This window comes from Manacus vitellinus, unplaced genomic scaffold, assembly GCF_001715985.3.
Source record: "Manacus vitellinus isolate BGI_N305 unplaced genomic scaffold, ASM171598v3 scaffold_28_pilon, whole genome shotgun sequence".
Classification (NCBI taxonomy): Eukaryota; Metazoa; Chordata; class Aves; order Passeriformes; family Pipridae; genus Manacus; species Manacus vitellinus.
The window spans coordinates 4,380,168-4,397,688 of NW_021940122.1; the positions used below are offsets into that span (position 1 = coordinate 4,380,168).

The following is a 17,521-nucleotide window of genomic DNA, read 5'->3' on the forward strand; positions in this document are numbered from 1 at the left end:
ATACATAACAAGTCTGACACTTCTAACATACAGCCTAGTGCTTGTTTTCAGAAGAAATGGAAAACTCTGCCCAGTAACTACAAAAAGATAAAGGAGGCTGGTTGTCATGTGGATCTGGGCTTTCACTGTGATTTTTGTGCCTAAAAGCAAAAGTGAGTCAGGTTTGTGTGTTTGTGTGACAATGCTATATTTAGCTTTCAAGACAGACATTAAGAATAGGAGGGGATTCAGAAAAGCCACAAGAACAGGTCTGAAAAAATAAAATCTTGAGAAGCTTAATCCCTATGTCAAAAGAAGATATGGAGTAACTTGTTTACAATCCAAAAATAATTCACAAAGTGAAGATAAGATTAGCTAACAGACCAGTAGAAGAACTATCCATAGCTAGGATGGATTTTTCCATCAGGATTGACTTTTAATTTAAAAAGGTAATATATATATATATATATATTATTCTTTACCAAAGGGAAATTTGGTCATCACATCTCTAGTTTTAAAGTAGGAGGGGTGTGGTTTGTGTGATATAGATTAGATGGGTGGTCACAATGAACTTTTCTGGACTGAAGAAATGGCTGCAGTGGTGTCCACATTTCTCTGATGGAAAGGCTTGTCAGACTTGGCACCTTCTACAGGTAGCCTCAGCAGGGAGACCACCATCTCAGTGTGCCAGGGGAGTTGTTCTTGTGTTTATAGGTAAGCATGCCTGAATTTATTTTAGGGTATGTGAAGCCCTAGGTTTGCCTGCCTTGCACTGCTAAATGAGGCTTTTGTTCAGGGCTATTAACTTGGCTCTCACCTAGCCTAAGGAGGCTTTAGTCTCACTGAAAATGGGATGTTGGTATGTTAGGTTTGGCTTTTTTTGTTAGTTTACTTTTGGGTTGATTTTTTTTTTCCTCACTTATTAGATAAGTTTAAAGAATATTTCCAGTATAAAGTAGTTTTGTTGCATAAAATCAAACCTCCTCTCTGACTGTGTGTTCTTCTGGAGGCTGCTTTCTTTTTCTTTCTGCTGATGCTAAGAAGGGTTTTAACTTAATTTGAAGAGGGGGGAACACAATGTGTTCTTCAGTAGAAATGCAGGAGCTTTTGCAAGAATATTTAATATTTGTTTTAATGTGCTAGTGTAGGATTATGATGTACTTTCATCCTAACCTTACTAATATCTCCAAATTTGTTTTTGACCATGTCTAGAAACTTCATAGGAAATTACTGGTCAAGCTCTTCTGTCTTTGGGGAATAGCATGTCAGGTGGTCTTTAAGTGGGGTTTAGACAGGGTGGCATGGATTTATATGCTTTACGTGGATTTACAGAGAAGCAAAGCCATGCGTTCCATGGGGCCATATTTTGTTGCTTGAGTGAGGCTTCTGAGCATAAAAGGGGAGTAGGTGGGGCAGCTTCCTTGTAGGCTTGTTTGATTCTGGGACCCCAAGCACTTGGTGGTAACTGATACCAAGACTGAATCTCAGTGGGAGACACGTGTGCACCTCTTAAAATGAGGTGACATCAGAGTTGTGTTGCTGTACTGGTGAGGTCAACTTACCTGTGATCTCAGCTGTACATCTCTTAAAATGAGGTGACATCAGAGTTGCATTGCTGTACTGGTGAGGTCAACTTACCTGTGATCTCAGCTGTTGTATTTGTAGCTGCAGGTCAAAACCACGGAATGCGAATTGTCAGGTGACTTGGGTTTTGTAGTTTCTCAAAACAAAGGAAAACACTAACAAAGTAAATGCAAAATTATTACTGTCATTAGTTGATTGTTAAAAAATGTGCAAACCATTCTGCTGAGGTTGATTGACTATTTGCATGCTTAGTGATATGTGCAATCAAAGAATTTCATAACGATTAGGGTTTTTGCTGTACTCCTGGGAGAAGACATAGCTTAATTTTCCTCTGCAGTTTGCTAAGAGGCTCAAATTGTTTGCAGTGGCCACACTTTGAAGATGTAAATGTGAAGGGAAGCTGTTTTTTTCTATCCTATAAATAACTCAGCTTAGTGCTAATTTAAGTTTACATGTTTTTTTTCTGGAACATGACTTTATGTAGTTGGACTGTTCCTTTTCTAAACAACATATGAGAGTCACTTGGTTACGTGTCTCCAAGTAATACCTGTTTCTTACATAAATGTCTTCTGTAAAACTTTTTGGTTGTCACTGAAGATGGTTTTCCATTTATGCTAGTTTACAGTTTTCTGGTATATTTTTTTGGTTCAGATGGAAAATGCTAATATATTGTTGGCTGGACTTAATTTCCTTGGTGATTAAATATAGCATAACCGTAAATGGCTAAGATTATCCTCAGGCAAAGTGTTTGCCTGATGACTTATAATTAAACCTAGAAATGTGTATGTGTTAAAAATGAGTTGCTGGTTTCATCTCTTAAATATCATACTACAATCTGATTTATGTCTTTCTTCTTTTAATATTTGATGTTAGATTTTTGTAATCCAGAGGTGGCAACCTGCTTCAAATGCTGCCACATGTTGGACATTATAGTAGCCGTTATAAGAGACGCTGTATTCATAGAAATGTCTTATTTTCTTCTTCAGTTCAGGGAAATTGAAATTGCCAGTAGTGTTAAAAATGTCCCTGTTGTTTCCCAAGTCCATGGATGGATCTCTTAATCACCAAGCCATATACTGAATAGGTAACAATTACAGATCTAAGTGAGCCTGTTTTCATGCAAAGTAGAGAAAAGATAAGGGTAGAAAGTCTCAGTGTGCTCACTCTCTCTTTTCCTGCTGCTTAGAGCAAGCTCCGCATAAATGGCCTAAGAGCTCAGTAGACAGCTACAATTAATAAGAGGCTTTCTTATTTGTTGCTCATGACAACACTTCTAAATGCCAGGAAGAATTTCTCAGAAGCTATAGCAGGTTTTATGCTTTAGAAAAAAAAAATCCTTTCTAAGTAAAACTCGGTGTCTCGAGTTTGGATTCTTGGAGCTGTTGAACTGGCTGATTCAGACACTAACATAAATGTGTCTGTGATACTATGATGTTCCTATTTTCCTTCTGATTCCTTTTGTCTTATAGTGACAAAAATGCTTAGCTCCAGTGTAGCTCTTTTCTCTTGTATACAGTGTGTTTGAGAATCTACTTTCCTCCTTAAAAGTGTTGCTGCCTAAATCACAGTTTCATAAATCAGACTTGGAGATAGTGAGTTTTCTTTTGCTCTCATGGCAGACCAGTTCTTTTATCTCCTTGTATGCTGGCATTTTCAACACAAGCTATACTTCAGTCAACTGAGGTATGACTGAGTGTAAACCATAGGGTCTCTGGAACTACAGGTGGAAACTTTACAGATGTGAGTTAATTTCTCACTTTTCCCTGTGTCTCTTTCCAGAGTAATTGCAAAGAACTCGGTTTCTTCAAAGCAGTGCAGTTGTTGGATGCTTGTTTTGGATGACCAGTTAGAAGTATGTTTCAGGGCTTAATGTGGCTAGGCCAAAAACCACAGCCTATCTACTTCAGGAGGTTACATGCACTCCAAGAATGTTATTTTTATACTCTCAGAAGCAACTGAAATATAACTGGAAGCATACAACTTAGAGGACATGTTAAACATGTTGCCCTTTACCTGCACCCAAAGCTTTCATGTTTACTGTTCTCAGAAGGGGCATGGGGTGGATGTCTTTTCAGTCTCCATCCCTCACTGTCTTTTTGCATTACAATGCTCAGAATATTAGTGGACAGCAAATACCTCCTCAAACAGTGATCATATGTAAAGACTTACCTTTAATTACCATGAATAAAATAAACGTTACCATATTTTTTTTTTTAAAGCTGAACCGAGTCAGGGCAACTTTGCTCTCTCCCGTGTTAGGTGCACTTAAACATTTGACCTTACATCTTGTTGTGGCCTAAGAGCTCAATTCTCAGGTATAAGTAGATGACAGACCATCATAGTCTGTGAGTCTAGGGTGGTGTTCAGGGAACTTTTGAACTGCAAGAAGCAGGAATGTCCTCTGTGGAAAAAAAGAGTTAAAATATGAGAATCTTGAGGAGGTGGGAGCAGTATTGGCTCTAGTTTATTAAAAGACCCTGATAAATCTGTCTTTGTTCTGGGATTGTTTTGACAACAAGCACAAACATAATGAAAGGATAGACCAACTAACATACAACAGGAGTGTGTCAAAAGTAGTAAACATCCTGCAAGGTTATACAGTCAAAAGTGGTTCTTTGCCTCCTTTCTTCCCCCATGCTAAAAGTAAATAGCAACGAATCTTATGGCAGAGATGGATTTAGTGGTGAATGTCAAGTTTTGGAGTAATACAAGGAGAGAATAGCAACCATGTGCTTAAGATCTTCAGAAAGGTTAAAAAAAAGTGTAAAGGAGGTCTTTTCTTTATATTTATACCTGATTTTAGTAACACTTGAAAGTGGTTTCTTCCTGTCTTAGCTATAGTCCAGCTGAGTCATGGCCTTATACAGCATTTAGTTAGGTAGTTAGGACAGCCTCTAAAATAAGTGTCTAACATCTGTCAAGAAAAAAAAATGGCCCCGTTATAACTGCAAAATGGAAAATAGGGCTTTCACAGCAGAATATTTTCTGGAGAACATGCTGAAGCTCTTTATTTGAATGGGAGCAGGAACATTTGTTTATAGGAATAAGGAGTTAAAAGTCCATCAAGATAGTCTTCTTTGCTGTGAGTTTGCTGCCCCCTTTGAATCTCAAATGAATCATATAAACAGTGATCTCGAATATGAGGTGAAATGTAGAACAGATCAGAAAATCAAGAAGTGATTTCCTCCTTATTGGAGGAAACTGTTACCTTTATTCTTTCAAGTCTAGTTATACCAGCTGGAGAAAAATCCTGTACATTGTAGTGTTCCTGAAATGGTGCTCCAAGTAAGACATAAATGTTCTAGGTTGTGTTCTTGTGTCTAGCTAGTGGCCTACGTGAGGGCTTGATCTAGTCTGTCACCTCTGTGTTGTGGCCTTGCTGCCTCTTCATTTAGCCTGTGCTAGAATATTTAGTCCCAGAAGGGCTCTCATCTCCTTATGAGTGCAGCAGGTTGCCATCATACAACTGTAATGCCTTGTAATTGGCATCTGGCCTGATACGGGGAATAGTTTGGCCCATACTCTCCTAAATACTCTTATATAAGCAAGCATAAAGTTACAGTGATGATCACATTTAGATACCACCTATTCTTTATTGCTCTTTTGATGTTCATTTGTTCTTCAAGATAAAATTACACTTCCAGTATGAAGACAGTTGAAGGCTGAAAATAAATCTGTTTGCATAACCTTTTACTGTTCTTTGTTGCAGCTCTCAAGTTCCACTTACAAATATAGGAGTGAAGAATTCAAGAGGCAGTTTTCTCATCTGCCAGACTCAGAGAGACTCATAGTAGGTAAGACGTAATCACAGCAAAAATCCTTGTCTTCTGGCTGATAACTCCGGATTGCAGTAGTGTCAAAGCATTTTGATTTTTTTATGGCAAATTCTAACTAGAACTGATAACTTTCTATTCTCCTGTCTCTGAAATAGCACCAGATGCCTTAAGGGAAAGTCAGGTTCATACTCCTCTCCTGTACTGACTGCTTTGGGAAAATGACAGATTCTTTTTGGGGATTAAGAAGTGAAGGAGAAGGTGCAGAATCCTCCAATTCATCTAAATACAGGATGGAAACCTTTTAATGACTTTTCCTGATGCTACTTTTAGTGCGTTTTTAGACAAAACCCATAGTGGAGATATGATTGTCTGACAATGGACAGTTAGATCATTATGCAAGGTCAGGGTGAGCACTGAGCACATAAACTTTGCATACATGCATTGTCAGGCTTGTGAGATGGTAGTGTGAGAATAGCAGAGGTAGAATTTAATCCTGAGAGCACTGAATTTGTTTTATGCTCTTTCCAGCATGGGCAACCAACTTGGTGTACCTCTTCCAGTGTTACAACCTTTTATTTTCTATCCTGTGAGTGTCTGCATCCTCTCTCTTACTTTAAAGAGGCAAATGGTTATGACAGTCAGTTGCTGTAGATGTTGGGGGAGGGGGGAATGATTCCGCAGTTGTAATGGTTTGGGGGGTGGATACAAAGTTAAGGATGTTCCAGAGACCCTGTTAAGTAGGTAGATCATCCTTGCAAGGAGCATTTCTCTCTGCTCCCTGGAACTAACACCCTTGCCTAGGCACCTTGATTAATGTGACTTGTGGGACTGAGTGGCACAGTGGGTGTTTGTAATTTAAAAGGCTTTTTCAGATGAATAGGAGAGGAAAGAAGCTGATGTCAGAGAATATCAAACTATGGTGCATAATGTCTCAACATAGAGATATATTCCCTTTGAGCTCCAATTCCCTGATTGAGTCCACTGTAGAATCCATAGAAGGCAAACATGTAACCTACCTCCTTCAAATACTGTGATGTACCTTATTCCCTCCTTTATTACCTGCCTGCACTGTATTTGTTTAACAAATACCCTGTCCAAGAATTGGGTGTTAGTTTTATACAAAAGTGGCATTGTGACTGTTTAAAATTAAGCTCTCATTTTACACAACCTTTAAAGAAATTAATATTGAGAGGCTGTCAGTGTATGCTCACAGTGTGCAAGTGACAGCTCTGAAACAGTTAAATCCCTGTGTCTTTTTCCAGCCTCAGAAGGGGGCAGTTATCCTCTGAAATGCCTTCTGAATTTTTAAAATACTTTAGTACCTAAAGTAAAACAGAAGAAATGGGTATTACCTCAAAGTATTGTTTTCATGTTTCTCCTTATACTTGATTGATACAAAAAGCCATGGAGCAAACTCTGAAGCACAGTTTCAAAGAACAGACTGCTTAGGACTTAGAGGAAGATTTAGTAATGGGTTAATCTCAACAATTTAGCACCTGCTCCATCAGAAGCAAAGTCACTACTTTTATATAATTTTTTTTTTTACCCTGTAAAAACAGCGCTTTTCTGAAATGACTATTTGCATCCCCCAAGCAAAGAGCTCTTCCTTTGCTCAGTGCAGAAAAACTTATTATAGGCTTTACAGTGCTCAGAGAAGCCCTTACTTGCTGCTGTTCATTAAAAGAATTGTAACTCCTCTTGTTCTTAACTTAGCTGTTAAAAAGAAGCAACTATTCCACTGTAATGAGCACAGTATACAAAGATTGTAGGAAATATTTTCTTAAAATGAAAAGAATTACTTAGACTTTCTAAATCAGAGCTTAAAGGAGTGCTGTTATAATTTGCCTGAAACTGTTGTTTACAATCAGCATATTTAGTTACTGATTCTGAAAACTTAGAGGGAGAAATGCTAATCTCTCCCTTTTGTTTTGATATTTTCTTTTGTGTAAGTAGGTCAGATGGGGTTGCTCATCACTTGCCCAGTGATGACCTTTATAGGTCTAAATCCTTTCCATGCAAACTTAGTAATGCTTTCCTCAAGTTCTTAACCTCAAACTCCTGCTGCATTCCTCTCTTAGCATTTTGGTATCTGACTTTTTGTTAAACATGCACTTACTGGTTTAGATTTAAGTTTATGTCATTCTGTTTACAGTTATGTCTCCAAGGGCTTGTATCCATGTCTCATTCTTGTTGCAAGAAACTTTATTTCCACTTGATTATTTGAGGGGAAAATCCCAAAGGAACGTTAAAAACTATAATAAAAGCTTCTGTAGATGCAGACTTAGCTTGAAGTTAGGATGTTGAGGACTCCTGAACCTCTTGATATTTGAACAAGAATTGTGTTCATCTTGTAGTACACAAAATCAAAATTCCGGCTCGGACAATACCAGATACAATGCTTTTCAAAATAACAAAGACATTTGATACCTCTAAAGTTAAAATCATTAATATCCTGCATGAATACCTACATTCTGGGTATTTTCTATACATAAGGTAACCTTCTTTAGGTCAGAGCTTCCAGAAGAGGTCTGTCTTAATTATGTAGCAGTAGTACTTCTGAAAATTCCTTTTGTTTGAGTCTTCAGGCTCTGAAATAGTGAAAGCTCTTGGAGATTTTTATAAAGTGCAACGAAATCCTCTGCTCTTGTTCTTAATTAGCAGGTATCTGATGATGCATAATTACCTTCTAGCTGAAACTTGTTTCTCAAAAGGGATGTTTCAGTCAGAGGCAGTATTATAAAAATGACAGCTTCTGAAAATATCCCCCGCCTGAAAACTGGATAGCTTCAAGATGCCCTTTAGTGTCTCACTCTGCAGATAGTTTTAGCTAGTGATAGGATCTGTTTAGTGGAAAATTATTATCCTACTACAACATATGAACTACTGTTATGTAGGAGTTGACAGTATAATCTGTTATATTATAAAACGTTTGTGTATTCTGTTGTTTAGGCACTTCGAAGTTTTACTAATTAATACTTCTCACATGTTCCTGGTCTTGCCTGATACCTCTTCTCTGAAAGCATAGGATAATGCACAGAGGGTTGATACACAGAGATGTTCCATTAACTCTGGGTGTTCCCAGAACAATGGTCTGGATGCAACCCAGTACAAGTCTGCCTTTGTAGACTTCTTAAGAGTGAAAGAAAAGGCCTTTTATTATGTTGTAATATTCCTATCTCATTCTAATTAAGAAGTTTGGCTCAACTGTGCTGCAGTGAGTGAGTAACTTGCTCTTGCTCTCTCTACATAGATTACGCCTGTGCACTCCAGAAGGATATCCTGCTGCAAGGGCGCTTATATCTCTCTGAAAACTGGCTCTGTTTCCACAGCAACATTTTCCGATGGGAGACCACAGTAAGATCGCTTAGCACACTTGAATCCCACCTTTTCTTTGTCCTATGCTATCAGGATATTGGGGTAGAGTCCCTCAAGCAAAGTTTGTCCTGTCAATCTCATACTAGTGGCTTTGGGCTGTGAAGAAAGAGCCTGCATCCCTGAGTCGACATGCAGATGCATTGCTCTGTAAAATGAGGATAGCATTGGAGACATCCTAATGCTTAAGTAAGCCTGCTCAGTCAGTCATTCAGCATAGGAAGTTTAGGAGTTATGCAAAAGCTGATCTTTTACATTCCTGGGTGACAGTTTGCCTCTCCTTACCAAGGAGAGTTACCCAAGGGATGTAACACATAATCTTCTCCTGTAAGACCAGAAGCACGGCACAATACATGGTGTTTGAGAACTCTCCAGCATTGAACCTCACTTGATTTAGTCTCACATGTAAATATCAGCATCTAAGAACAGCAAAAGGGAATTGATAAATGATCTCTGCAAGTTCTCATGTTGTGGTCTGTAGCTTTTGAACAGTATGGACAAAATTTGGTATTTGTCATATGTTGGCCCTCTTTTTCTGTAAAAATTAGGTTAATGAGTTAAAATTTTTCATTCAAGTAGTTGTTGCATCTGGTGTAGAACTTTCATAAGGCAGTGAATGAGAAAAGGAAGATAACCTAGGTAGTAGGTGATGGTTGTGTCAAAATGTTCTGTGAGCTGTAAGACTGCTCATACCTTAAGTTAATGTCTTAAATTTAAGTGCTCTGAAATACACAGGACAAACAACAAATAGCTGGTATACTTTAGGACAGTGAGGGTATGTAGAAATACTTAACTGAAAACCAAGCTTAATTTCATCAAGTGTATTTGACTGAATATTTCTTATTTGAGACTTGAAATAAATTAAAAATAAACCCTTTGAAATTACACCCTTGAACAAGTAAACTCTTTCAAGACTGATTTTTTCAGCCAAAACAGCATACATCCTGGTATGCTGTTGCTGCCTGTTTAGCAGAGTGGTATCTTCAGTGATAATCTTTAGGCAATCTGAGCTCATCAGCTACAATGGTAGAGCCAAATTTGGGGACCTCCTTAGCAGGTTGTGTTGATGTAGAGAGAGAATAAGTGGAGGACCTTCTGCACACAGGGGAAAAAGCAAATCCAGCTGTATGTTCTTCCTTTTTTCCAAGCAGAATGGCAGCACAGCCTTCTCTGCAAGTGAAGGGAGTAGGCTGAATGGAAATGGCTTGTTGCAGCCAGTCAGACCATGCTCTTCTAAATTTTAAGTACTAATATACAAGGCAAGGACACTTAAGCAGGAAGATTTTCTTGCAGCGTCTGGACTGCAAATAAATCTCTGTAAATGGGATATATTGCAAACTTCTGTGAGGTGACATAGATGAGAGATCAGATAATAGACTGTCCTGCTTTATATCTGGCATGCTGATTGAGATTGGCTTTTGCATCTGTGGTTTTTATTTGGTTGGGATTGTGGAGTATGGCTGGAGGAGTGGAGGGAAAGAAGAAAGAACCACTTGCTTCCCTAGTCCTAACATGAAAGGAGATTATTCTTAAGTCACCTTAGCTTCTACTTTGGAATACTTGCTGTTAAGCTTAGCAAGTGAAGACTGTAATTGCTTTTGTGATCTCAACTAAATTGCATCCCAGGGTTTAGGGTTAGAGTTCCTCTTGCATGTTCTGTAACTTTAAATTTTTAGTCTTAACAGTTATTTTTTGATATGTCTTATTAAATCTGTTTCTGCTTAGATTTCTATTGCCTTGAAGGACATCACTTTCATGACAAAGGAGAAGACTGCTCGGCTCATTCCAAATGCCATACAAATAGCAACAAAAGGAGAGAAGGTGAAAAGTTGTTTTAAAATATATTCTTGTGAAATTGTAATGTCTAGGATAGAGCACTTGTTCTAGTTCATATTTGCATAAGTAACTTCCCTGTCAAATTTTAAGTGTGATTGGGACTGACTTGGTGGGATTGGGACAGACTTGGTGGTTTGGTCCCTGTGCATATTGGCTTAGTAATTCAACTTTAGTTTGATTGCACAATCCCTTCTTAGTGTTGATGCAGTAACCAGGAAGGAAGAGGCTTTGTCTCACTGATTGAAAGGAAAGCCATTTGAAAACTATAAGTTCAGGGCATGAAATCAGAATTTGCATTCTTGATATTGGAAAAATATAAAAGTGATATGAATCACTGGATTTAAAGTGCCCCTGGAAGAAAACTGCTGAAAATAAAAGGACTGTGGTGTCATGGGTTTTGAGTTATGGAGAAATTTACCCTAGAACATGCTGTTATATGTGCTGGGAAATTAAGTTTGTGAGTGTGTATTTGAAAAACTGGAAAGCGTGATGCAGAATTTTCTTACGTGCAATACAGTTCTTCTATAAGTGCCTTGAAAATAATAATTCTTGGGTGGATACAGAGAATAGCTTTCCACAGTTAATGTGGAGTTGTTCTTTGTGAAGGAACTGTGATTCCTCATATTTGGCCGTTCCTTCTCAATTTATCCAATATTAACTTTCATCAACAAGGAAGATAGACCTCTTTACTAAAAAATAACTTTCAAATGGGAAAGATTTTAATACTGCAAATGATGCATCTAATTTGATCTCATATTTTAATTATTTTAATTTCACATCATGTCACATGAAAATGTTAGTAAAAGCAATGTGTGGCAAAAGGATGGAAAGAGCTGTGGCCTGTAAGAAACAGGCATATGCATCTCTGATTTGCTTCACCTCTTATGTGGAAGTGAGAGACATTTAGGTGTGTAGTTAGTTGAGGAAGAGCTCTTCCTTCATGCCAGGGGTAGTCAGATGCCCGGAAGAGCAAGTGTCTTTATATACTATGTGGACACTGGGGGTCTGACTCTCACTTATGGAAAGTGATAAAAAGTGTGGAGTGTGAGGAATATACTCCAGATTTGCTGAATGTGAAAAGATTTGCTGAATGTGTTGCTGAAAACCTTATGATATTCAAGATATAAGGAAGCATTCTGGGGTTCTTGAAAGTACCTACAAGTGAGCTTTTTTTTTTTTTCCACCTTTGTTTTTCCTGCAGTTTTTCTTCACGTCATTCAGTGCAAGAGACAGAAGCTACCTCAGTATCTTCCGTTTATGGCAGAATGTGTTGCTGGATAAGGTGAGTTTGTACCTGTCAGTACCTTTTTCTAATGTGGGCATATGTGTCTTTGGAAGATAAGAGACTTGAAGTTAGCTTTTCCTTTCTGACTTAGATGTTCTCCTTTGGTTCCTTGTACTTCATGTCCCAAATAAAATTCTCATCCTTTGCTTCTCATACTGCCACTTAAACTCTGCTGTTGATGGAGCATATAGGTTGCATGCTTCTCTTCAGTACCAGCTCGAGCATATGTTACTAAATTAGTATGCACTTGCTTTACATTTTTTTATGATTAATTTGTGATTCAAAAGGCAAGAGGCTTTCTCAGTGAAAACTTTTAAGGAAAAGGGCCTAAAATCTCCTTCTCAGTTAAGTTAGCTGAACCTTTGCCATCCAGCTCATTACAACTCCCCTGACCTTGAATAAGTGCAACAAAGGCAGGCTATATGACATGAAAGTGTATTTTGGCAACCGATGTGAGTTAGTTTGATTTATATTGCAATTTGTGGATACTTAAGCTAATCTTCTTTCTAAAAATGTACTGACACTTTTGCAGAACATCACTGTAAGAAAGATAATTTTTGTAAACCAATTTCTTCCTGTTTATGGCTCTCATTGTTTAAGTATTTTAACACAGTTGCAATTGCACACTGAAATATCCACATATAACTGTGCTACAATGGCCCCCAAAGGATTAAAGCCGTTGGACTGCTTATAGATTGTAGCTACCCCCTTTTTTTTTAAATGTTAATTTTAGGGCAGACTAAAGGCACTTTTTGTCAAACAAAAGCTGAAAATAATAAGGAAGTGCAATTTAAGGCAAAACTAATGTTTCCTGCTAATCTCTTCTCCCTCAAATCAAATACCATTTAACTGTAACATCATAACCATCTTGTCTTGAATCCAGCCACAATGTACTGTGTCATCTTTTAACAACTGGAATGTGCAACTGGAAGTAACCCTGCTTTCTTCTGTTATGCAGTGTGTCAGGAATAGCAATTACCTTATTCAGTTGATTAGTTTGTGGTGCTGGAGGGTGAATGTATGGACATTCAGGTACACAAATCTGCCCAAGGGGCTGGAACAGAGGTAACAAGCTTTGTGCTGTTCAGTATTAGTTTTCCTTGTGTGTTTCGACTCTGTGACACTGAAATGAGTGTCACATAAGGAATGACTTTTCACTTCAGAGCACTAACTGAAGGGTAGATAAGAAAGCAGGAGGCATGGACTGCACGTAAGATGAGATGTATTAAGCTAGCAGTTTTTAGGGATCGGTGCATTTGAGTAGCTTGGGAACTATCCTTATTCTTTCTATCAAATCTTGCTGTTAGCTTGCTTGCATCCTCACTGAAGTATGTTAAAAGGTAGGTCTATGAGGTTTTCTGCCTGGGGTTCTCAGTTGTGATATGGAACATTTCCATGAGGTATATGTAGGGCTTTTTAATGTAGTATGTTTGGAACTAGTTACTGAAACAGGATTTCTGTTAGGTTGAGCTCCTACTTCTGCAATGTAATAATGACTTCTGATTCTCTGCTAGAATGTGTTTGAGTCACCTGTCAGCCTACTTTATGATTCTTTACTGGATCAAGCTATAGGGGGGCACTGTGGAGTTGAAAGTAGAAACTGAAGTTGCTAGAGCTGGATCTACTGACTCCACTACAATGACAGCTGTCTATTGAACTGCTGCTAAAAGAGAGCCCTTGGTACATCCAAGCAGTTTTACTGCTTTCTCCTCACTACCCCATGGCAGGGACAACATACATTTGAAAAATATCTCATAGATCTGAGGCCCTGGCATGGTATGCAATGTTAAATTGTGAAATAAAGTAATTCTCTTGTAATCTGAAGTATAACTGACTGCAGCTGTCACAGTGCTGGTGTGCGCCACCTGATGGTGAATAATCCCCAATTTCCAGGATTTGGATCCAGGGGACTGGAATTGTATTTGCTTCAAATCACGTCTGTGCTGAGGTAATTTTCAGTCACTGGCCTCTTCAACACTTCCTGGGCATAGATTTCCTGTTATGAGGTCTCTCCTCTGAAGAGTGACCTGTCTGCTTTACCTGATACACCTGAAGCTGTCACCACCTGCAGAACTTGGTGGGGTCAGCATGCCCTTTCCCAGATCTCCATCTTGTGGCCGTTCTGTCTTGTACCTCTTAAGTACTGCACGTCCTAGGTGGTTGAACAAGTAGTCCTTTGTTAAGTCTGCCTTTCTACTAGAAGTGGCTTGCACTGTGCAAGAAAAACATCAAATGGATAGATGCTATTCTGTGCCTAAACTTATCCATCCAGGTGCTCTCCTCCAACTTTGCATCACTGTTCTGACAGGACTCCTGGTCCCCTTTAGCTGAGTTGTAATTCTCTAGCTCATAACTTCTCCTTTGGACCTTGTTCAGAATACAGTACTGTGCATCTGGTGCCTTTCTGGGAATCAGTGAGTATCTTCCTCTTAAGATGGTCCTTTCTTAGGCTTTTTATTCTGTAAATGTCCATGTAAAGATGTTTTTTTTCTTTCAAGCAAAATTCTACCTTTTTTTTTCTCCATCCCTGTTGCAAAATGTATGCAGAGTGAGTCTCTTAGGCTTTTACCTTGCCATTGTTTTTTAAATGATCCAGCATCATGGAAAAAAAGGAATCATTAATGCAGGTCTGGAAGAGACATGACACCAGTGTTGATAAAACAGATAGCTGCTTCCATATCCACTGCAGCTTTCAATAATGCATTGGTTTATAAAATCAGCTGAAAATCCTGTTTTGGAATAGGCTTTCCAGATTGGTAAAACAAGTTTACTATGGCTGCTATTGACAGTAAGAGCAATGCCATTTATACCTTTGCTTTATTTTCCTAAAGCTCGTGGGTGTCAAATATCTCTCCAGTTTAAGGGAGAAGGAACAAATTAAAATGTAATTAGACAGGTCATTCAAATCCCAAACAAACACAGCACTCCTTATTTCTAATGGAACAAGATCTTAACTTAATCAGTCTCGATTCCCATGAGTCCTCTTCCTTAGAGTTGGATTTACTTTCCTATTGTTCTTTGTATGCTTTGCTGGGTAGAGATTTGCACCTGTCTCCAGAGACATTGTAGCAGGTAAGTCTAGAGGTGTGAGAAGGGATGAGAATTTCTGATCAGTTGGGCTTCTTATGGCAGACATCTGTCAGGACAACACTTCTGCCTTCTCCAGCAGCTTCTCAGGAAGGTTGTGAAAAAAGAGAGGTTTATTTGCACCTTTGTGTGCAACAAGCGTTTTTTTAGAGATCAAAGAGGGCTTGGTTTGATTGTGACCTTCATGTTTGGGCAGTTAGAGAGCAAATTTGCTGTTTTCCTCCCCTGTTCTGCAAATAAGCAGTCAGACAGAGTTCTGTAGCAGAGTTGCCTGGCAGGAGTGTGGTGTGTGGTGAGATGTCTCTTGAGTCAATCTATATGGCATGTCTTGTTCTTATTTCTGCACTTGTCGATAGGGGGTAAAAATCAGCAGCTTTGCTTCTGTCATTGGCATTCTGTAGCATTGCTTGTGCCATGACACTGCTTTGTTGACTGTGAAGCAAAGTATTGATGTTTTATGCTCTTGCTGAAAAGACAAAAGAGTTTTGCAGCTGCTTCTTGTAGCCTTTGTGTTTGCACACAAAGAGAACTGAGGAAAAACCCAGCACAGACCATCACCTTGAATGGGCAAAGTAATTCATGTTTAGGTTCAGCCTTTCAAGCTTCAGAGCTTCTCTAAACCATCCTCTCAGAAGTAGAAGTCTGACCCAGAAAATTTATGCCCTTCTTTGCTTTCAGAACTGATCCTTTCTGAGAAAATAAAGCGAGTCTGGTTTGGTATTGGCTTATGACCATTAAGAACTTATTATATCTAGCTGAGCTAGGAATAATTGGGCAGAGCACAAGAATGCTGTTTTAGAAGCAGAAGTTGGTAGCACTGACTTTACAAAACCACAGGAAACAGCTTTATAGATTCCTAAAATGCGTAGCTGAAAAGCTTCTCTGCTTTCCTCAAACTATTAAGCTCACTCTACAAGGGCAGTCTGTTTTGCCTATAGACTGCTGCAGAACGTGCCAGTGAATTTAATTGGTGACATTAACTATTTCCCAGTTATTTTCTTATGACTGGAAATAAAAGCACTGGCACTATTGGGCAATGAAAGTGAAAGTAGCTTTCCCCCCTGTCCTTTGCTTTCTGATTGAAAAGTGTGCTATCTAGAGATAACTCAGTCGTATTTTGAAAATTTTTTTTTAAATATTTTTGAAATATTTTTGTAATGCTTGCACCTGTTTTTGGCCACTTAATGATAGCAGCTGTAGGTAGTTGTTCATGATTATGAATTTATTGCTCCAAAAGACAGCACGCCCCCGGAAAGTAAGGCAGCTGTATGTTGATGCACGTGTCTTTAGCAGTGCATTGCTCTGTAGAGCAAACCCCGTGGCAGAAGGAGGCTGGCACTAGCTGCTATGACCCTTGCTTTATGGCTGTGTGTTTTGTGTTTTAATGTTTACTTTGTCCTCGGTAGGATTAAATACCTTGAAACTGATCTCTGCCAATAGCGTGCTTGTGCCAGCTGCTTTCTGAAAAGCCCGAAACCTTTCTTGTGCTGGAAAACACCCGAGGGAAAAACCCCTCCTGATCTCCCGAACTGGGCCGGGGTTGCCCCGGTCCTCGCACGCTTCCCTGAGGTTCGGCGGGAGATGCGATGCAGCGCGGGGGTGCCGCAGCGGGACCCCGATGGAGCTGCCGTCCCGCCCCGGGCCGGCGGGAGCAGCCGGGGAAGGCGCTGCCCCGGCCCCCCTCCGGGCTCGGGGGCGGCCCCGGCCGGGCCCCGCCGCCGCCCAGCAGGAAGTGGGAGCGCGGCGGCCCCGGCGGCGGCTCCCGGCGGGAGCGGGGCTGTCCCGGGAGCGGCGCTGCCCGCGGGGAGCGCCAGGTTGGTGTCGGTGCGGGACAAGGCGCGGGCAGCGGGCGGGGGGAAGAACCGTGAGGCCGCGCATTTGCATTCCTGCCCGGGGGTCAGCTCCTTCGTGTCTGTCTAAAATTGCGGGTAGTGTAACACTCTACAGGTGAAGCAGGGAGGTGGAGAGGATCATTTAAAAGCCCTTTAAATAATGCATGCGTATTTAATGCCATGATTTCATGCAAATAGTAAGCAGTACTTGTGTTACTGCCTCATTAGCACAGTCCTGTTCCCTTGATCAATATGAATTGTGGCCAAGACACATTTTCCAGTGTGGTGTCTCTGTTTTTTAAGATCGCTAGTATTGCTCTCTGAGCTCTGTTGAATACCAAAACCTTATTTCCTTTATTTCTTTCTCTCTTTTTTTTTCTCTTCTTCTCTTCTCCCTGTAACCCTTTACAGTTGAGGTGGACTTTGAAACTTGTTGCTTACTTTGCAGAAATGAATGTGTCATACCGCTTTCACTTTCCAAACTTTGCATCTAAGAGATCTTTAAATATGTTCCAGTAGCTATGGGAATTCATGGAGCAGGGCAGAGATATTGTAGAGAAAGAGAAGATAAGTAGTAGTGAGTCAAGGTAATCCTGGACAAAATCAGCTGTTTTTCATAAAGAGGCTGCTGGTGGTCCAAAGTTAGGACCTCCTGTCTCACCTTGGCAAAGTGGGCAGTTGGCTGACGTGGACACCACTGTAGTGACCAAGCCTCTCACAATTTGTAAAGTACTCCAAGCATCCTCAAGAAACAGGCAGGTAGGTATCTA

The 17,521-nt window shown here is 39.7% G+C and overlaps 1 protein-coding gene across 5 annotated transcripts in view; it reads left to right on the top strand.

The window, feature by feature from the left end:
• The window catches only part of GRAMD1C (GRAM domain containing 1C), a 52,044-nt gene that overhangs the window by 12,502 nt on the left and 22,021 nt on the right, over positions 1-17,521 (top strand). For all 5 annotated transcript variants that reach the window (XR_001920908.1, XM_018074656.1, XM_018074657.1 and 2 more), the window contains exons 3-6: positions 5,273-5,357; positions 8,590-8,693; positions 10,437-10,532; positions 11,749-11,829. Coding sequence is in view for 4 of the 5 variants with exons in the window: in XM_018074656.1 (XP_017930145.1) it covers positions 5,273-5,357; positions 8,590-8,693; positions 10,437-10,532; positions 11,749-11,829 (366 nt within the window). In the remaining variant the exon portion in view is untranslated. The remainder of the gene's footprint in view (positions 1-5,272; positions 5,358-8,589; positions 8,694-10,436; positions 10,533-11,748; positions 11,830-17,521) is intronic.